The sequence below is a fragment of the Labrus bergylta genome, chromosome 6 (genome assembly GCF_963930695.1).
Source record: "Labrus bergylta chromosome 6, fLabBer1.1, whole genome shotgun sequence".
NCBI lineage: Eukaryota > Metazoa > Chordata > Actinopteri > Labriformes > Labridae > Labrus > Labrus bergylta.
Genome location: NC_089200.1, coordinates 20,214,197 through 20,227,119, shown reverse-complemented (window position 1 = coordinate 20,227,119; position 12,923 = coordinate 20,214,197). Strand labels below are relative to the sequence as shown.

The 12,923-nt window shown below is 40.2% G+C and overlaps 2 protein-coding genes across 4 annotated transcripts in view; one reads left to right on the top strand and one right to left on the bottom strand.

Annotated features, from left to right (window-relative positions):
• Positions 1–631: 631 nt before the first annotated feature.
• dio1 (iodothyronine deiodinase 1) lies at positions 632–4,496 on the bottom strand. Of its 2 annotated transcripts, XM_029280427.2 has the most exons (5): positions 4,038–4,496; positions 3,788–3,931; positions 2,864–3,063; positions 2,458–2,519; positions 632–1,238 (listed from the first exon to the last, which is right to left on the bottom strand). In XM_029280427.2, the coding sequence occupies exons 1-5, from the start codon at positions 4,426–4,428 to the stop codon at positions 1,193–1,195; spliced, it is 843 nt and encodes a 280-aa protein (XP_029136260.2). In that variant the 5' UTR covers positions 4,429–4,496; the 3' UTR covers positions 632–1,192. The 2 variants fall into 2 exon arrangements, with proteins under 2 accessions (XP_029136260.2, XP_020505709.2); XM_020650053.3 differs by lacking the exon at positions 632–1,238 and having other exon boundaries at positions 1,679–2,519; positions 4,038–4,482.
• Positions 4,497–5,998: 1,502 nt separating this feature from the next.
• Positions 5,999–12,923, top strand: part of LOC109996100 (zinc finger protein GLIS1) — a 73,765-nt gene continuing 66,840 nt past the window's right edge. Inside the window, exons 1-2 of one of the 2 annotated variants that reach the window (XM_065955950.1) lie at positions 5,999–6,295; positions 6,454–6,776. In XM_065955950.1, coding sequence (XP_065812022.1) covers positions 6,500–6,776 — 277 coding nt within the window. In that variant the 5' untranslated portion in view covers positions 5,999–6,295; positions 6,454–6,499. The remainder of the gene's footprint in view (positions 6,296–6,453; positions 6,777–12,923) is intronic. The other variant, XM_020650054.3, reaches the window with a different exon arrangement.

The following is a 12,923-nucleotide window of genomic DNA, read 5'->3' as shown; positions in this document are numbered from 1 at the left end:
CTGCCCCAGACAAACCGTTGTTTCTAAAGATATTAAAACTTAAGCTAGATAGGTCACTCTTAATATTGGATCCCATAGAAAAATGCATCATGTTTTTCAGGTCTACTGCTCCTAGGTTAGTGGGATAAAATGTCTTCACATCGCCCTCTGGTGGAGATTAGTGGATCTCTTGGTTTGCACAGACCCTCTGGACTGAACTAATTAACACTTCCTGAAAGCAATATTAAACAAGTGTTCTTCAGTTTTACTTTAAGATTCAGATGTGAACATGAACAAAGCTTCTCGGCTGGGGAAAGATCGGACAGTCTTCTGGTTCCTGTCTAACAATAGGAAACGAGGCTGAGCTGCTGTTGGCTGCCCTCCACAGGATGTGGCCTGCATGGCTGGGCAGGAGCCAAGCCTGCTTTCCAACTTCAGAGCAACACAGCTAATGTTATGAAAGCCGCAGCTACACAAACACAGCTTTGTTCTTTACCAAATCCTAGAAGTAGGATTTGTTCACTACCAGATCCTAGAGGCAGCTTTGTTATTATGAGTTATGATCCCAAAGGTCTTATTTCGTTAGCCTCTATGCTTTATATGTAAAGACATAACTTAAACACCAATTATACACCATACACTTAAACACCAATCAAGTCAAGGCATAAAAAGCCTATACTGTCATTTTATTGCATGAAACAATAAAATATTTGGAACAGATTAAAATGCACCCAAATGCTTTAGCCGGTTTGTGATGTAGAGTTGTGTGAAGAAGATAAAAGAAAATAGATAAAAACATTTTTTCACAGCTATTCTTACTGTCAGGAAAAAGTACAATTGCACCTTTGCAATTTTTTTAAAATATCAAAATAGATGCAATCCCCTTTATGCCAATTCCCAAAGTATACAGACTTCCATCGATAAAACATGATTTGAAAAGCAAACACACTCCGTTTGATTTGAATGGTTATGTAACCTTATGGAGCTATTACAACAACAGAGAGGAAAAACATTTTCAGCAATTTAATGGAAGACTAAATCAATCGATGTGCAGAGATTAAACAGTTAAACAGTAACTCACATCAGGGATTTCATGCCACAATCCACAACACACATGTATGTTTGGATTGGTTAAAACCGGCATGACCCTTATACAGTATGTTTACCACTTCCAGACAAGACAGCAAATGGCAGCCGGATCCTCTGATGGAGGTTAAAAAAAGGCTGTATATGTCAACAATGAGTCCCTGCAGCCTTTTCTATGGAGAAACAGAATGTGAAAAAGAACACTAGTTTAGCATTGAAGACAATCTTATTTTGTTATACTAGAACAAAGAGAGGTAGGAGGAGTCACTGCAACTACAGACTCACTGCAAATCATAGCACACCATTTTTCTTACTGGCCTGGGGCCCCAAGCAGTTGCCTGCCTTGCCTGTTGACAAGAAACCCCTCTGTTGATGTTAATGGAGTAGGCAAAATACTCTAGAACACCAGTACCCCCAACCACTACGGCTTCAATAATAAATATAAAGTAAAATAATCACCTTTCTGGCCATGTCAACAAAAGCTGAGAATGCAGAAGCTTTGTAAAAGTAGAATTTAAGTAAAAGTTTTGTATTGTATTGTATTAGATAACATAGGTAATCCTGTTATGGCTGATAGGTGCATGTTGCAAACTAAGTAACAGATGCAAGAGTCTCCAGGTTATTTTTTTATTACAGAATGAAGCAGACTTCTTTGTATACAAGAGCATTCAAAAACTGTTTAGAAAGATGCTTAGTAGTTCTGTAAATTCACAAATGCTCCAACATAATCAAGAGAAAGTCTACTTTTCGAATTTCATCAGATCACAGTTGCCCGAAGGTTTGCACTGCAATCTTCATGTAAAAAGTAACCTCCAGCAAAATGACCATGGAGCATTCGTAGATAACTGAAAACTGCAGTGTTTAATACGCTTCACAATGTGAATGATAATTTGAACCTGTCAGAGAAAAGACTTTTATTGGGTTAAATCTTTTAAACTGTAGAAACAGCTGTCTCGTGTATATTTTGTGATAACTCAAAAGATAAGCTCTTGACTGCACTGTCTATGTGTTTCACTTCATCGGGCTACAGAGGCCAACGGTTTGAACTGTAGCCGTCACTAAGAAACACAGAGAGCTGAGCTCCAGCTCAGAGATTGTCAGTTAAGATGGGTTTTCGTTGTAAAGGAGAGTTTGAATATTAGTGCATGTTTGGATGGTCTGTAATATGCAACTCATGCAGCTGTTGATGTCGGAAATGAAAGCGAGCAGCTAGAGAACTACATATAAATGTGACAGTGGATTCATTTAAGTCTCGGAAAAACACAAAAAGCAGTGTGGTTTTCTGTTATACGAGTGATGTTGGTCTGACGCTCCCATTCCCTCCTGAACTCAGAGACCTCTCTTAATAAGAACAGTCGGATGGAAAACACATGGCTGGACTTGAATTCTTACTTCATCTTTTCCAGAAATGATCGCACCTCCGTTGGATTGTATCCCCAAGGCCCCACATCACCCTAGAAATCACAAAGTAAGGCAAGGTTAATCCACCTTCGTTAGATATCAGGAAGAACAAACAAACAGAGAACATCAGAGGCATGTTTCTGCCGTGTCATATGTGCTAGTCTATATTTATGGCACGGCTAGCATTAACCTGGCCGTGTGCCAAGAATTCAAAGTGTTGTGACTGTTTCTGTGACCTCGCCTCCTTAACACGATAGCATCAGAAGAGATAGTGTAGCAACAAACACAGTGCGGGTGCCACCTCTAGTCACGCAATTGCATGCAAGGAGAAATCAGGATCACACAATGTTTAATCAAAACAGGAACCGGTCTTGGTGCAACCAGTTCAAAGTCTCACCTTATACACTACTTTCCCAGCCTGCAATACGTAAAGCCTCTCGGGCATAGCACCATACTTCATAGCAGCAGTATCATCCATTTCATCCACAACCACAGGACACAAGGGCTCCTTCTGAACAAGGATCCGGGCTGCAGACAGCCTGTCCTCCAGGCTCTGGTGCTGATTAATGTCATAGTTGTTAGTAAAGGCCCAACCATCTGAAAAAGAGATAATCAGTTTTTACTGGATCGACTTTGAAAGCAGCATCAAAGTCAAAAAAAAAAAACAACTGTTTTATGGTTGTTACATAAGTACATGAGATGTTATAGCCCTTTTATTAGGGTGAACATTAAACTCAATTTCAAGGCAAACTGGTAAGTCTGAAAAGACCTCAGGACCAGTTATTATTCATCTCTGGTTTAACTGTTGTTATATTACAAAAGATTGAATTCATACACTGCTGCACGCCAAGCAAGGTGGTAGAGGCCACTCATAAAAACCTAAATCACAAGATGACCCAGTGAAAACAGGATTTTATTTTTAAAAAAAATGATAGCCTCCTGAGAAGTAGCATCTCATTTTGATGGGGACTTTAGACACAAATACAAATAAAGCAGGCAGAGACAAAAATAAACACATTACATAACAAACATACAGACAGCTCGCCCACTCTCTCCCACCCACACCCCTTGCCCTCAGCTGTTGGTACAAGAAAAACTGGGAACAATGCCATGACCTGAATAATAAAAATCAACTTGTGAAACACTACATTGACTTACTATGCATATTCCAGGGAGAGACAATTATTTCAAAGTCATTTTAATGAACACATTATGTCCAATCACGTTACCTAATGTTACTTTGACCTTTCCTCTTACAGATTATGGAAAAATAAGGTCTCCTCCATCAATGCATTTCATGGCTTCACGTTGTACAACTCACCAGTTGAATGGGCCTCTGCGATGTAAATCACAAGAAAGTCAGCCACATCGCTGAAGTCCTTGACGAGTTGCTTGAACTCCTCAAGTTTGTAGATAAACGGGGGTCAGGTGCAACTCCCGAAACTGAGCACCAGTGGCCTGTTACCTGCAGAGATTAAACAACAACAACAACAACTTGTAGGTGTAGGAGTAGAGAGATAAGGTTTGTTTTTATTTTTTTATCACAGTACATCGTTGAAATCGTAATGCACCTTTCAAGAACTTGCAGACACTTGTCTTCTCTCCCTCCATGGTGACCACAGGTGAGTCCGGAGCTTTTCCTCCCTCAAATGCTTCTTGTCCAAGCGACAACCACATGTGCAGAGAGGCTGTTTTAACGAACTCCAGCGAGCAGAACGTCTGACCCCAGTCTTCATACTTAAACTTGGGGTTCTGGGTCATCGTGGTCTTTTCGCCCATTTTAAGGATTATCTTCTTTGAGAGGCTCGGCGAGATGAAACCTACGATCTTAACTAGGACGTTCACTCCAATCAAAAAGCAGAACAGCCATGCTGTCGACAAATACACCATCAGTTTTTGCAGAAACATGTCACCCTCAGTGGCAGTGGCTCGGTTTCCAAGTGTTTCTTGCTTAGTTGTCATGCGAGTGTTTAACGAGTCGCGTTGCGTGGACGCCCAGCCCACTCGGCTAAAGTTCGATGAAAGATGCCTTCATGGTCTCTTTCTGAAGTCGTACTTTATAGACTCCGTGTAGCTCCAAAACTTTGGTGGAGCACTAGACAAATGGATCCTCTCCCTCTGTGATCCTTATAATTCCGTGTGGTGCTCTTTACCAAATCCCACAGCCAAATCCTCACACCTCAAAACATTGTTGTAAAAGCGACGTCTTCAAGGTCTCTCTAACCAAAGACACATTTGACCGATTCCTTAAATTCTACAATAATTAAATATATTTATCAGCACAGTTGGGCTTACTCACAAGTGTGTATTTGGTGCATGTAATAAAAAAATAATAATCTTTTTAAGTCAAAATATGTATTTCGTCATTATATGACTGAAGCAATGGGTTGCATCTTTATGCAATTTGATTTTTGCATGAACCAGAACACAAGTCATCTTCAAGAAGACAGCTCCACACCATGTGTACAATGTAAGTCAAATGTCGATTATACCGGCTGCCTGACAAAGTTGGCAGGCAGCCAATTTTATTTTAACTACAATCTTAACAACCTGCTCTGCTTTACTTTCTTTCTAATGCGTAACCAAAATTACTATAGAAAACAATAATTCAACATTAATGCCTGTTCTGACATGTAAACATGTATTGTATTTTAGGTCGGTCGCATCTAATTCACCATGGTCACAAACTGTGATGGATGTCTGGTTTGCCAAACCAATTTTAAGCTCAGAAAACAGATAAGTGACCACAATGAAAATTATTCTATGTCCACTTATTTCCAAAAATTATCGTATAATATCTGAAAATAATCTGCTTTAGGTTCAGACAATAAGGGTACTTTGAAACAGTGATATTCACTCTGGTCCTATTGTCAATTCACCTGGCTTGAGTTTTCCACGGTCGATGAATGCAGCATACCTGAAGCGATACCTGAAATTGTTCGCGCAGGAATCCGGACTCACCCAACCACACAGTAGCTACCTGATACGAAACACCTTTTACTCCCAGTTTGTGTGACTCGCCTTGTATGGCACATTACAAGTGTTAGTAGTTATGAATTTCCCTTCCACACAGAGTCCACTAGATGGCAGTAGCATACACAATAAACTATCCTGCATGATTCCAAAATGGTGATCAACTGTAGGTGAACGTCAGCTCTCCGTACCACAGGCTTTAACTTACTTTGTGTTTTCTTGTTCAATTCTAAATTTAAAGTTTTCGCGGATGGATAAGTGTGGGAAAATATTCAGTCGTTTAGGTTTCCAAATGTGAAGAAACCCGTGCAAGGCCTGTATGAAAGATCCCATCGCATTTGTACTTAGCCAATCTGTGTGTGTCTCATTCCCACATCTATCTATCTGAGATTAAACAGATACATATAATAGTGACAAATACATACACAGTCTTGGAAAAACACAATACAATTACTTGGAATTTGAGCGATATTGTCTCGATCTTGTTGGCAATATGTCACGAAAGCCTGAGCCTTTTTTTTTTTTATCAGTACGCTCACAAACTTCACATCCTAAAGCTCTGAACTACAATCACAGCCGTCTCCATCCAGAGCTTATCCTACTACAGAAACAAGGACGCTGCACTGATTCCCGCAGAGCTATCGGGTGTCAATCAGAGAGAGAGAGAGAGAGAGAGAGAGAGAGAGAGAGGGAGAGAGAGAGAGAGGGAGAGAGACGCGGGATGCTGATGACTGATCCTCACTGAGAGGATGCTATCGATCTGGCTTGCAGGTTTTTAAACCTCTAGTGTGATAAAAAAAAAATGCTGATAGGCACAATAAGGCTTCTCCTTCTCCTTATTGGCTTGCTGGATAAGGTAGGTGTTACCACTTCTCTCTTTTTTTTTTAATTTATCGAGTTGTCTTATGTGGCATTTCTTCTGTTGGTCACATTAATACACGTGTGTTTGTCCACGCACTGATGCTCGCAGATGTTTGGTGATTGTAGTACTTTTTTTTCCCCCCATGTGCGCAGGTAATGTGAGCAGCGACACCACACTACATGGGAAGTTGAGTCATCAATGCAGAACTCCTCAGCGCTGTTCGGGATGGTGAGCCACTGTCAGACCCCAACTTTCACAGACTTCACCGGCCTGTCTCTCTCCATGTACGGCAGCAAAGCGGACGTTTGCACGCGTCGCGTCGGGAGCGCTGGTTTTGGAGCACAGATTTGTACGCCACAGATTTGCCGGAGCTCCCCTGACACTCCGGCTCACATGAACTGCGCGAGCCCGAAGGAAAAAGCGCATGTGTCCAACAAAGCTTCGCGCTCGTGCCTAACGCTCCCACCCGTGCAAGGTAAGCCCCGTAGGTCCCCGTGTAAGTACGAGCAGTAGCCTAATCTTCAATTAACACACAATTAGTAGTGATTTTTAAACACAGTTTAAATTGGGTTTACATCCAACCTGTTAGTGATTATTTCTCTTATTTAAACAACTAATTGTGATATTAAGTCGAGCTGTGTCAGTCTTGATTTTGACCAGCAAGCAGATTCATAATATCTGTCGTTTAAAAATAATGCTGATTCTTCTTGGCTCTAGATGAGCATAACTTTGGTGCAGCTGTATTAAGTATTTCTATTGAGAGTCCTGCTTGCAATTATGGATTAGGTCTGCTGATTAAACCCAGATCTGTCTCGGATTTATTGCCAACTCATAAATTACACCAGAATCAAAGTCTCTGTTACACATGAAGGCCGCGTGAAGTCATGAACAGTATGTGTGATATCTGCCAAGCAAGTGTGCATTTCCTATGGATGGTAAAAAGGCATGGCAGCGTTTAGATCACAGGAAAAGTAGTGCAATTTTTGCTCACTCAGCTTGTAGGCAAACTTGACAGCTTTAGGTGAAAGAAATATTTCAAGGAATAATAATTTATTGATTGATTTCCCCTCAAATTTTTAAACATAAATAAATCAATAATTATTTACTCCTTACATTTTTCCAAATACAAATTTCCCTAAATCTCCTTTAGTGCCAAAACCCTTTGAGATAGGCTTATCAGTAAAAGCAAAAACTTTCAAATAATTACATGGATGAAATAAAAACAGTCATGATTATGATATGATATGATCCAGCATGGAAACTGGGCTTTGGGTCTTTGTGGAAGCCTCCTCCATCCTGTTTAGAGTTGTTGTGAGAGGGCGGAGGTAATTACAGCCCTATCCTAAATTATGATTAGACGGAACAGACTTTTATATTAGCAATCATCCTTCCAGCAAGAAGGGGATCAACAGTTTTGATTGTTGTTTCTTCTTGCTAAACACAAACCATATGTCTGCCGAATGCGTCTCAGCATTTTACGAGTTCTCTTAGAGCACAGTATTGCCCTCAGCCCTCCATCCCCAACATCCCGAAGCAGAATGAATCGACTCATTGTCTTTGCGATGCTTTTGAACTCACTTCCCGTAAATTGTGGGAATACAAGATGTGTTATGTGTTTGGGGATTATTTTGTGCAGATTGACATTGATGCAGACACATACATATCTGTTTTTTTTTTGTTGCTCTGAGTCTGTGGGGCAGTTGTGGGATTTTTAATTATTTCAATATTTTGTGGTTTGTATGAATCTAAATAGTTTTCAGCCTCCTTTTGGAGTGCAACAAACTACTTTAAAGAAACACTGATTTAACAAGACAGAATTCATTTTCACACATATTTAAAATAATGTCAAAGCAATGAAACGTCTTAAACAGTTCAACTGATGCTGCTATAAAAACGTTCACTGTGTGTCAGACATTGGTGCTGTTTTATCGTCTCTTGTGGTGAGCATGGAGTATGAAAGTGAGCTCAGTACTCATCAGTCTTTTGTATCATGCCTCATTTCAGGCTGATCGGATTACCTACTCCCATTTGGGGACAGAGCCGGGGTTTAAACTGCATTCTCTATCATTACTTAAGATCTATACTGAAATGAATCTCTGAACAGTCACAGACTGTAATATTCATCCTGATGGAAGTGAGACAGCAGTGGAAGAACTTACCTAACATGGGAGATTTGTGACCTTTCACATGTAGCCTGTGAGAGCAAAATATGAGCGATTACTCAGTGATTAAATACAGAGGATCTCTGAGGTTTCATCTAATCCTCCTTGTAGGAATTTATTTTTTTCAGTAAGGAAGATAAAGTATCTGGTAGTGCACTCTGACACACTTGCATTCAATACTGCTCTGCTGGTTTTATGAAATGCAAATCTACGCTGTATTGAGCTATTGACCACATCAGTCAGAGTGTTATCTTCAATGTGTTAAGTTTACAAGACAGACGAGTTTATTTATAAAGCTCCATTCATGCATATAGTCATCTGAAGTGTTTTACAGAGTTAAAATCACAACAATAAGAACATCATTTGGCTGAAAATTATATTAAAGTCCAAAAGGCCTGACTTTATCAAATAAAATAAAAAAAACTACATATAACATTTAGCAAATGTGAGAGCGAGGGAGAGAGAGAGAGAGAGAGAGAGTGAGAGAGAGAGAGAGTGAGAGAGATTGACATTGAATGACACACCTTGAATGTGATTTATAAAGCTGAATAAAAAAAAAACATCTTGAAGGATTAGTGACCAAAAATAAAAAAGTTAACTTTACATTTGTTACTATTGCATTTGAAGACATGTATCCGGCATGAATCCAAAGAAGATTATTGCGTAGTTTAACAAGTTTAATGAAGCACATAATTGCAGAGACCTGGTGTAAAGGTTGGGGAACAGTGTGTTGCTTTTCAAATGTTTAACGGCGGCGAATCGTCCTGTCTGACTACGAGTCCTCTGTGCTATAAATATTGGTGCCCACCAGCAAAGAAAATATTGTGCTTGCTTAGAAAACGCTTGACCCCTCTTGAAAAAGAATATCGTGTTTGAATGAAGTGTGTACTCTAGCATCATTTGATACCTAACTAAAGTTTCTCCTGGCCCGGGACGAAGGTGCTCCGTCTGTGGGCTTATTTAAGGAAAATGTTTTAGTTAGAGTAGCGTGCTGGAGTCCCAAACTCGATGTCTCAGATAAATGTAGAGCCTCTGTCTGTCCATTTAACCCTGACTCATGGAGTCAATCATTGTCAGAGGTTTTACATGTCTAATTCTTTGTTGTTCTGTTAAATCAGCAAACATCATCCAGGCCGCTTCACTATAAACCTGTACATACAATAAGTAAGCATGCAGAATACACACCTGTCTGCAAGCACACAAAACTGAAAGCATCCATAACTAGTAGAAACAGGAGCTGTGCACGCACGCACACGCTCAACACATTCACGAGCACATAAGTGCATCACGCCGAAACCCTCACACACGTAATTATACACACTTTTTGTGTTGACTTGGCGTTGGCACCGATGATGAATTTCTTCACAGTGACTTAGTTTCCTGTGATTTCCCCCAGCAGCATTTGTAGACGTCAGGCTGCGGCGATAATCTGTCTGTTATGAGAAACAACCGAATATTACAGCTCCACTTTGAGCCTCAGCTGTGTCCAGGACTTAACGACAGAGCCCAGTAGCTCGTGCATTTTATTGCTCGAGTTTCCAGAAAGAAACGCTTGAAGTGCATTTGGTAAATTCCACTTTGACTAATCAAACTATGGCATGTGGTGTATTTGTTATGTTGTTTATTGGAAGAGGAAAGGGCTGTTTGCATGACTTTTTCCTCTGTTGGACAGCAGAGATGCAGCACAGGAGACATCTTTATGACTTGGAAAGGCCAGTAATATTTTCTCTCCATTCAAATTCTGACCGAGACGACTAATTGATTTTGTAAAACTTTTAGAAAAACACATTAATAATGAAATTGACCAAAAAGTGTATTTGACACGATTTGCTTCTTTTGGTAACTTGTCTAGAGACTTTGATTTGAGTAAATCTTCAGAACAACAGTGTCACATAAGTTGTGTGTACTGCTTTAGTTCTGGCAAAATGTCAGCTTCAGCTGTGTCAAGGAGTTTTGAATTTCTTTCTTTTGCTATGCTATAAATTGTGCTTTGATATATGAAAAGATGTTACAATGAATTCATCTTGGATTTCAGTCATTATTTCCATTCATTGCTAGCCAGTTCTTTGAATGTCCTTTCATCGAGTAAGGAGGTTATGACAGTCTTTGACAAAGATTTAAAAGTTAGTCAAGCAGTGTTTAAATATTGGTAGTGGTTTGTTTACTTGTAACTTAAGAAAGTAGAAGATCCTAAATAAAGTCAAATGTGTAGACTGATTGATCAGAAGGGAGAGAGACTTTTCTCTCTGTGTGGATTAAGACACTCTGGACAAAATGAGAACAGAATTATGATCTTCTCCCAAGCAGCGACTCACTATCAGTTATTCAGCATGGTGTCATAGTCTGGTTTGGCAATCTCTCTGTGAAATGGAAGTTTTTAAGTCCAGAATTTGATAAGACGAGGGAAAGTCAAAGGGCTTTTGTCTCCAACATCTCCTAGAAGTTGTTTGATTAAGAGAGTGTAAAGTAAGCCAATGGCTGACTGGCTAATAACTTCCTTTCTAAAGAGTGTGAGCGTCACTAGAAAGCGACCTGCACGCCAAAACGAAACCTTATTGCTACTGTCTTAAGAATATGACAATATAATTATTCCTTTCTTATCCGCAAGAAAACATGAGTTTTTTTCCTTCCTGGATTGAGCCACTGAATCCTTTCCGCATATAAGGTTCTCTTCTCTTTAAAAAAAAAAGATAAAAACTCAATTTTGGCACCTAATAACATATTTATGAAACACAGTTGTGGTTCAACAGGATGCCATATTGACAGATTAACTGAAGAACATCAATGTCAGTCAATATGCCCAAAGGTTATGACAGCGAGGCTAAAGCAGCAATGTTGTAAAAGATTGATCAACGCCCAGAGGAAGATTTCACGATCTCTGCTGCCATAAGAGATTTTACTGAACTAGTGCTTCTCTGAGCTTTAACTCGGAGGTTTACCGAGAACATTCTTACACCTGATTGAAAAAGTTTAAACAGTAGATTTTTTAAAGCATTAGTTTTTCTTTAACAAGAATTGATTGAGAAACACCCTAACATCTGCTCTTTCTGCTTTTCTGCCTCTAAACCATGTGGAACTAAACATGCTTGGCTGTTTATGTATCAGAGTAGTACAGTGATAGTAACATTCTTTCACAACTTTTCTCACCACGCAGTACATTCCCCATGAGTCTCAGCCCACGTTTTTGCATCTTGCATGAGCTCAGCAGTGAGTTATGGGCAAATGTGAGGGTGCTGCCTGGGAAGGGTGTTACAGGGTGTAATGTTTGCAGCATGTTCCATTGATTCATAAAGCGAAGCCCTGGAGATGATTCCGAAAGCGGTATTCCCGTAAAACCTCTGTCTGGCCAAGTAGCCGACCAGGGAATGCTGGGTAATGGAATGAGAGTGCATCCTGAGTCACAGCCACTAGAGAGGGAGAGTGAGAGAAAAACCCTTGGTCTGCCATCTGTTCGGCTGAATCACCTCCATCAAACCTGGCCAGAAATTCACATGACGTGGGTGGAAAGGAGATAAGTGGCAGAGGAAGAGATGAGTGTTGCATCAACTTGACTGAGGTCGGATTCAAAGAGGGAGAAGATTTATGAGAGGTTGTGGCTGTTTTTTTGTTTTTTTTGCTGGAGTGTGTTTGATCTGAAGTCGCAAAATTAAGTCAAGCCTGTGGGAACCCACAAAAAATAGTCACAAAATGTGAGAGTTTAATACTAAGGCCTCATCGCTGTCTTTTTCTCTCTTCACGGTCATCGTCAGTCAGGTCAGATGTTCTCATTCTTATGTGACCAGTGTGGTATGACTACGGCATCTCTCTGTAACCAAAGGCATTTTGACTTTTATTCTGCCAAAGACTCCAAACAGTCACTGAGCAGAAATATGATCATGTTGAGTAAGTGTTGAAATATCAGTGGAATTCAAGAGGAAACATGCTCCCAGCCGAAATTTAATCAGGAGAAATCTGCAAAGTTGGCTCAGATATGTTGTCATAAAAATGTATTTTTAGCATAGTGCGCCTCAAGAAGTGCTCCAAAGGTTTCAAACACTACATTTCTGCTGATTAGGAGAATATGCTGCCAGGTCATGTGTATTAGCTGAGATCTACTTTACCTTTGAACTATTTGTAACAAATATAAAAGCTTGATCTAAATCTCTCACATATTCTTTCTGTGTGGACAGACATGCCACAGTTGACCACACGTCTATAGACTCTTTATTACTCATGCATTTTCAGACAGCAGCGACTCCTCTCGCAGACCTCTCCGTGTATGACTTAGAACACGGGTGGGTTTTTGATTTACATCTCGGCTGTGCCACTTGCTGTTCTTGGCTCGACTCTGCTGTGTTTCATCAAAGAAAAATCCGCTTCACTCTGACTGTGGCAGTGAAGACGGCCGTCTGCCGCTGTGCTGCGTCTGCCAGAGCGGAGCAGAGAGAGCTGGCTGGGCCAGCTGTCAGCTGGAGAAGGAG